Source organism: Bos grunniens, chromosome X, assembly GCF_055505025.1.
Source record: "Bos grunniens cultivar Pamir isolate PY7600 chromosome X, Bosgru_T2T1.0, whole genome shotgun sequence".
NCBI classification, from domain to species: domain Eukaryota; kingdom Metazoa; phylum Chordata; class Mammalia; order Artiodactyla; family Bovidae; genus Bos; species Bos grunniens.
Window position 1 is genome coordinate 13106899 of NC_141194.1, and position 8381 is coordinate 13115279.

Below are 8381 nucleotides of genomic sequence, written 5' to 3' on the forward strand. Positions count from 1 at the left end.
TTTAAAATTCTTTTTCTTTTAAGGGGAAAATCGGACTGCTGCAATGTTTCTTCTGGTGTTGCCGTTACTATAGGAGACTCCAAGGCGCTGCTGTTTTCGTATAGTGAGTCTTGTGTTTCTCCATGGAGAAGCTTTCATTATTTCCAGACTCTTATTGAACCCATTATGAGACCATTGAGACAGGATGAGAAATAAAAATGTCTACTTTGTTCACTGGGCTGTTATTCCTAGATCTTTACAATTGAGGTGGAGAAAGAAAACACCTCCGGAAAAATAATTTAAGAGGCATGGCTGGTCAGTTGTCTCCCATTTGATCCCAGGAGCCCTGTAGTTCACATGCAAATATGAAAAGGGCCACAGAAATAAATTTCAGTGACATTTTTTATTTAAAAATCTCCTGCTGACAAAACCACCTTTCCCATCAAGGGTCATCTCAGCACACAATTCAAAGGCTGGCCTGTCCAGTAAAGTGCCTTTGTGCCAAGAATTCTGATTTTCCTTTACAGCGTTCTTCCTCTGAGTGGTTGTGCTAGGTTTGAATTAGTGCACTGACTTTTTGAGCCTTTGTCTTCCCCATTCATAAAAAATTGGCCATACTTTTGGTTATATTGACATGGAGGCACCAAGTCAAATATCCTGACCCCAAAATACTTACCTCACACCAGCAGCATCATTTTCCCAGGAAAGACAGCATTTCTGCAAGTAGATTTATAAGTCAATTTTATCTGAAGGGTGTAACAATTCCTTCAAAAGAGCCAGGCTCTCACCCATTTTTGCTAATTGGCTAGATATTGGGGGTTCTTGTTTGTTTTTTTGTTATAGCCTGTCAAATGCAATATCATATATTATTATCTTGGTGAGCTTTCTATGGGGATGTTAACTTGTTCTACACCCACATAAAATACTTTATTCTCCGGTTTTCTTATTAGATTTACTAACATGTCACTGCTGTACCATTACCATTTAACAGCCTGGGAGGCAGAAAGAACACACTATTATACAAGTCTTGGCAAAGCCAGCACCAATGTAGGGAAATCATTAAGCTTTAGGAAGTTTTAACTTTTCTTGCACCCAGTGTCTTATCATTAATACAAGGTTCGTATTCTTCCCTGACCCCCTCATCTTGTAAAGGAAATAGAGGGAGAAAGGGGGAGAGGGAGGCGAGGAAGAGACACAAATCAAGCTGAGCCATAGCCATTTGCAGTGCCTGCACTTACATCAGTGATTAATCAAACTAATGGGGAGTTCTAATTCGGTGCTCTGCTACCCTTAAGCCCTGTAATTGCGGTGTCTCTGAACCCAAAGGAAACACGTTGCGCTCTGCGTGCCCAGGCGCATAGCTTTTAAATCTTCATAACTCTGTAATTACTCCAGTGCTTTCCTTCAAATCTGGCTTAATTTCACTTCCTTAATGAGCACAACGATCTTGATAAAGTCTGAAGTTTGCTGCCTCCGCTGTTCACAAGGACTCCATCCCAGACTGATAATGCGAGTCGTAGATTTCACTCCGTCAAGTTCCTCTCTTGGAGCTGATTTACTTCAGGACCACCACAGTCCAAAGCACTTCCTCTGGGTCAAGGCCAGCACTGGGTGTTTTCCTTACAGAAGGGTGCTTGGAGACCAAAATCTGAACAGTTTAAAAAAAAAAAAAAAAGGGCGGTGCCGGCGGGGAGCTTGTGAACCCTTGGGGAATGGCTGTTTCGCTTTATTAGGGCCATGTGCTCCAGAGATGGTGGTTCACTTTACCCAGTCGAAGACTTTGCTTTATAGTAAATATATTAAAAATCCACTTCCTCTTTCTAAAGCGAGCCCTGCCAAAGAGTGAACTTTTTAAGTCAGCTTTCAAAAGAAAAGCAACATAATTTCCACATTCTTTCTCCCACCAACTGGTTTGTAGGATTTTGAAAAGATTTGTTGCAAATGCCCTTTAATGATACTAGTCAGAAGCTCATCTTCCCTCGCAGCTGGTTGGAGGGTCTCAGTTTGGGCTTTTAACCATGTGGTTTTTTTGCTTTTAACCATGTGGTGATGCTTGGTCTCAGCTTCAATCTTTCTGTTTCTAAGCTGTAAGAAGCAGCACTGAAACCCGAGTTGCTTCTAGCATCCCTGCTCCAGTCTGGATCCCCCCAGACAGTGGTAATCGCCCTGGGATTCTGGGCAGCACTTAATTCCTCTCTCTATTACAGCTTGCCCGCGTTGCCCTGCCATTGTTTGTTTACATGTCTATCTACCCTACTAGATTCCACCCTTGGAGAGCGATGTTTGTGCCTTCTTTCCTTTTATATCCCTGACAGCCAAGAGAGGCCTGAGCACCCGATAAATGTTTGCACTCAGTAAATAAAGCTTCCGGTAAATGTTTGTTGCATAACCAGAGGGACGAATAAGTGAATGAAACTCCCTGGTTGTTTGCTATCACCATCTGCTTTAACTCTGTCCGTTATTTTGATGTATTTGCAGTTCTGACTAGATCCAGATTTAGCATGTTTAAAATTATATTCAGTTTTAAAATGTGAGGCTAGGATTTTTGAAGATAAGAAAGAAGTTGAAATCTCTCCTATTGGAAACAATGTGAGTAATCAACAGTTCTTTGCAGGGAAGATAAAAAGGCTGGTTGCAACAGTCGTTGGATTTGCTGTCTTTGGCATTTTGGGAAAACCATTTAATAGCATGATTTTTTTTTCTGCCCATGTTTCCCTGCCAGTAAAATGCAGGAAAAAAAAAAAAAAAAAAACCCTGTCCTGCATACTTCATAGATGAAGATTTTGAGGAAGAAAAGTACAAACGAAAACAAAGGAAATCCTCTGTTGTGGTATATAGTTTCACCACCCCCTGCCCTCCACCACCGCCCTGGAAATTATACACATGATAGTTGTCAATAGTCAGGTACCTGAACTTATGTGTACGGTGGATTCACATTTTGATATTTAATGAATTTTTCCCTCTGCTGTTTCCTGGGAACATGGATTGTTGTTTAGACACTAACTCGTGTCTCTTTTGCCACCCCATGGACTGTAGCCCACCAGGCTCCACTGTCCATGGGGTTTCCCAGGCAAGAATACTGGAGTGGGTTGCCCTTTCCTTCTCCAGGATCTTCCTGACCCAGGAATCAAACCCATGTCTCCTGCATTGGCCAGGTGGATTCTTTACCACTGAGCCACCGGGGAAGCCCTGGGAACATGGGTACATAAGACCAAATTTGAGGTTCTTGAACTAGAAGAACTTGAACTTTTGAGTCTCAGAAACTAATTCAAGAAGGCTTTGGACATTATGTCCATGCTGTGAACCACAGATCTGGGAGAAAACGTGCTGGTTCCAATGGGACGGTGTATAAGCACGGGCTGCTGGCTTCCTCCCGTGCCCCAGTACAGCTAAAGGAGAGCGGGAACTGGGGAATCTCAGAGCTCAGCAAATAACAGCACTGGGGAGAAGATCCCTGGGAACCCTGATGTGGAGAGAGAGGCCAGTAATATCTTCTGCAGCCTTCTCTGGCCGTGCGGATGCCTTCTCCCCATGTGTTTCACGGCTCTCTCGTCTTCAGCTTTTCTTTTGCCCTCAAGGTGTTCTTCTGTGCTCTAACTTTATTTGTGGGTGCAGTTTGAGTATAGGATAACCGTGAGCTCCAAAAAGTGTTCTGCTTGAATGTGAACCATATGACTCTCCAGTAGTTTCCCAAGAATGGCAGCTTCTCCTTTATTCTCCAGCCCGTGCTCCAGACTCTGAAATCTATGCTTCCACCTTTGGCAAGTGGAAGGTACCCCCACTACAAAATATCTTCACATTACGTTTTATGGACAAACCACATTCATTTACTTTCCAATTGTTGCTTTTTCCTTATGTAAACTTGATAGATGTTCCTATTGCAAAATGGTTCAGGTAACTTGGCTTGAGATGGGAGGCTCATAATTTTGACCAGTAAACTGACTGAAAATGTTTTTTATTTAATAGCTTTTTACTTAGTGGCAGGACTTTCAGGAGTGAATAAAAGTGATTCTGTGAGGAATAGGTGCTACTGAGTGGAGGGAGGGAGACTCCAGTCACTATAATTACACGGTTATTCTAACAAGCCCATGTGTCTCCTGGAATTTCTAGGACAAAAGAAATATTTTTCAAGTATAAATAATGGCGGTGCAGCGTCTATGCTGGTGTATTTGAAACAGAACAGACGTTTTTGGTGAAGAATTTTTCGGGTATTTCTGCTTGGTTGCTTGTGAGGTTCCAGGGGCCGCTTGCTGACGGCTCTGCAGAGTGCGAGCCTAGCCAGGCTGGAGGCCAAGGGGCTGGGTGGCCCCTCCATGCCAGGCCTTTCCTTCAGCAAAGCCCGCGGCCCCCCTGGACTGCCACAGGCATGAGTGTAACTTGGGGGTGTGCTGACACAGTATGCTTCGTTCATTTTATAATGGCATAAGGTTTATACTGACCGAACATTTAAGTTTATGGGCGGATTGTGCTGGCCTTTGAGCTGCATGAATGACTGCTGGGACTTCCGCAGTGGGGTCATTTTTAAATGCCTCCTTTCTTTCCCTTTTGGCTGCAAGCTCTTGGTGATAAATATGTGTACATGGGCGTGGGGGGAGGGGATCGTGATCCAGAGAGATGAACACGCACATAAGTAGATGTAACAGTCTGGCTTCAGATGTCAATCTTGTTTTCATCAGAGATTTTTGTGGGAAAACTTGGGGTCAAATGGGGCAATCTGAGATTTGAATAAGAACAACAACTCCTCGGTGTATGGAAAATTCATTGGCACAAAGAATATTCATGCACCCCCTCATGATGACATGATTTCCGTGTTTCAGTTCTATGAAGTAGGAACCAAACTAAAACCGTGGCTGAGGGGTGGGACGGGGGTCGGGGTGCAGCTTGAAGTGAGAGGGATACAGTGAGGCCCGAGGTGGTCTGAAGCTGCCCTTGCAAAGCTAGCACACAGTTTTTAGACAGTGTCTGGGAAGCCTAACAATCACTTCTCTAAAAGTGCCTTTATTCACACCTTCCAGTGGACTGAGAAAGACATCAGCCCACCGGTATGAATGCATATTTTAATTTGTATTAGTTTTATTTTTGGTGACTTTGAAAGGAAAGCTATCCTTCACACTTATCAAGAAGAAAATGCTGAAGTGACCTTGAGAGGTCCCTGCAGGCTACCAGAGGACGTTTTGGTGGGGGGGGGGCACTGAGAATGAAGGAGATCAATAGCCACAATCAAAGCTTTTTATTTTGTCCACGTGGCTTTATGTAGCACATGAGCAGGAGTCCAGGAGATGACAAAAAGTTTCCCTTTTCACACAGCCGAACTGTACTTTGAATCGTTTTGAAGTCCTGACTCTGCTGACTGCGTTGGGGCAGACACCAAGGTAGCTAGCCTGCTCTAGAACTTAATTACTTCCTGGAATTCTCCTCCTCCTGGGCCTGGAGGACAGCTTCCCCTCCCCATGGGACTTTTCTGTCCTCCTCTTCAATCACCTCTGTCTGGTGGTCAGGGCCAAGGAAGGAATTCCCCAATAATCCAAAGCTCCCCTTAGGAATGAGACCCCACCCTGGTCATGTCCTGCTGGCCTCGAAGCACTGGCCCCTGAAGGCTAGGACTAGGGCAGTGCCAGGGGAGGGGCAGTGAGATGTGGGGCAGACCCATTGCAAGGCCCCCTAACTGGATGCTTTTACATACCCTCATTATTCTTTCTGCCTCAGTGTTTAGGGAGGAGCGGGTGGCTTGGCTACCTAGAAGAACTCATGTTCAGAATTGTGAACATATTTAAAAAGTCAAGCTGAATTTGAAAACAGGCAGCTCTAAGCTCTTTAGATTTGTGAGATAAAAAAAAAACACACACACAAACTCCCAAAAGATGCTTTTCCAGAATATTCTCTTTTTTCACTTTTTATTTGGAAACAAACTCAAAGTTTAAGGAAATGTACCATGAATCCCAATATGCCCTTTATCTAGACTATTTTGCACATTTTGTCCTTTTTTCTTTTTTTCCTTCTTTGTCCATATACATTATCACCATCATTCTTCTTGTTGCTACTGAACCACTTCCACGGGTACCTTGAAGACATCATGTTCTTTTACCCCCACATCCTCAGCCTGGATCTTTTACGATCAAGGACACTCTCTCGACAAAAATGTTATTTTCTGAGGTAGGAGAGGGATGTCTGTTGAAGCCTTTATAACTGAAGTGTGAGCCCATCTAGAGTGCCAAGCGTGAGGCCTTATGCAGGCTGCTGCTAAAGGCAGGGAGAGTGGAGAGGAGACCCCACCACAGGTCTGGAGGGCTTTATTGTTGCCATAAAACATATTTTTTCCATGTTCTCTTTAGACACATGAAATGAAGTCTGCATTCCCAAGATCTGGCTTGTGGCTTTAAAATAAAAAAAAATATTTTTACAGTATTCTTTTTGGAGAGATGAAGGCATGCATTTTATTAACATTTCTCAAACTCTTTTTTAGCTTTTAGGCTGACAGCATCCAGCCTTAGACTGGTGCAATCGAAATACTGTACATGCCTTTTTAGAAACTACACCTTTCAGTTAACCAGAGGGGGAAACTATTTTCTTCTGTGAATCATCCACTCTGTGATGGAGAGCTTTAACATCCCTGTGTGTGATCAGCAGAGTAGGGTGACAGGGAGGTAATCTGGTTTATCCCACCTGACGTGTCAATGAGTTCTGCAAGCAGTTTTCTGGGGTTTTGCTCATGGGTGGTTTGGGTCTCATTCATGATGTTCTTATAGAGTCCTGGTCCAGCCCAGCGGCAGATGAATACCCAGGAAGGGGTATAAGCCAGCACGTTTGCCAGTCTGGCCACACCAGGATGCACTCTGAGGGGCAGCCCAGTTTTCCCTGCTAGGAACGCAAAGGACGTGCTCAGAGCTGGAATTTGGCGAAGCAACTTGCTCCAACACGTCAAAGCTGCTGCATCCCCAATACCCCACCCTCCTTCCGCCCTTACACCCCCAACCCCAACTTGAGGACTCCCCGCCCCCACCACGCTGACAGTCTCAATCCTAACCCCACCGAGGCGAAGAAGTATCTTTGCATCAGAACAAGCCTGGAGAGGTGAGGCCACCAGTGACTCCCAGCGGCCGCACAGGGCGCTGCGCCCCCTCGCCCCGGCCTCTCCCCCTTCCCCTCCCCTGCCCTGCGTCCGCCCCGCCGCCCCCGCGCCGCCTCCTGCGCCTGGGCTGGAGGCAGATTCCTCTCTCCGGGTTTTCAAAGCGCCTTTCCGAAACCACCTCCCCGCCCAGAGAGGGCGAGAGATCCCGGGCGCAATTGCTCCCCGGAGCGGCGACGGGCGCGCGGGGAGAGGCCTGTGCCGGGGTACTTTCAAACTGAGGCGCGCGCACACACTCACACCCACCCACCCACCCAGACACACGCGCGTGCGCGTGCTCGCGCGCGCATACACATACACACACACACACACACACACACATACACACACGCCCATTTATATAGGCGGTGGCGGCGGTAGCGGCCGGGGCGGCGGCGGCGGCGGCGGCGAGCGCAGGAATGATGGAGCTGAGCCAGCCGACCCGGGTTGGAAGCAAGTGAGGAGAGCCTAGGCGCGCCCCGGGATTTCTGCGCCCCGTGCTTGTCATCCTACTCAGGGAACGGTGCACGGGCCGGCTGGACTGATTTGCTAGGGGGAGGGCGGGGAAGAGGAGGAAGCCAGGTGAGCAAGGAGCCCCCTGCGTATCTGGACTGCCCGAACGCACCTTCGCCGGACTCCAGCCGCCTCTCCACCCAGGTGGGCGCGTCCGCTTCCCCGCTCGCCAGGGGCGCTTTGAGGAGACCGGAAAGTCGCGGCCCGGCTGCGCGGGATGCCTTTCGCCAAGCGGATCGTGGAGCCGCAGTGGCTGTGCCGGCAGCGACGCCCGGCGCCTGACCTGGCGGAGGACGCGATCGGAGGCAGCGCAGAACCGCCGCCGCCGCCGCCCCTGCAGCTGCCCGGCCGACGGGACGAGGCCGTGGCGCCGGGGCCAGAGGATCCTCCCCGCGCACCCCCCGCGCCTCCCGGGCCGCCACCTCCCGCGCCAACCGACCAGGCGCCGCCACCGCACGGAGAGGCGCCTGCGGCGGGTGAGGAGAGCGTGGCAGGGGTCCTGGAGGCGGCGTCCGTGGCTGGCGAGGCGTCCTCAGCGGCAGCCACCGCGGTGTTGCTCATGCTCGACCTGTGCGCGGTCAGCAACGCGGCGCTGGCCCGCGTCCTCCGGCAGCTCTCGGACGTGGCCCGGCACGCGTGCAGTCTCTTCCAGGAGCTCGAGAGCGACATCCAGCTCACCCACCGTCGCGTCTGGGCGCTGCAGGGCAAGCTCGGCGGCGTGCAGCGCGTGCTTGGCACGCTGGACCCCAAGCAGGAGGCAGTGCGTGAGTACCCGCGCGGTCCG

General features: G+C 48.8%; 1 protein-coding gene across 13 annotated transcripts in view; it reads left to right on the top strand.

The window, feature by feature from the left end:
• NHS (NHS actin remodeling regulator) overlaps positions 1-8381 on the top strand; it is a 502026-nt gene that overhangs the window by 149640 nt on the left and 344005 nt on the right. For 3 of the 13 annotated variants that reach the window (XM_086386788.1, XM_086386789.1, XM_086386808.1), the window contains exon 1: positions 5848-8361. The exons of the other annotated variants lie outside the window; for them this stretch is intronic. In XM_086386788.1, coding sequence (XP_086242914.1) covers positions 7815-8361 — 547 coding nt within the window. In that variant the 5' untranslated portion in view covers positions 5848-7814. Of the gene's footprint in view, positions 1-5847; positions 8362-8381 lie in introns of those variants that run through there. 13 annotated transcript variants of the gene reach the window in all.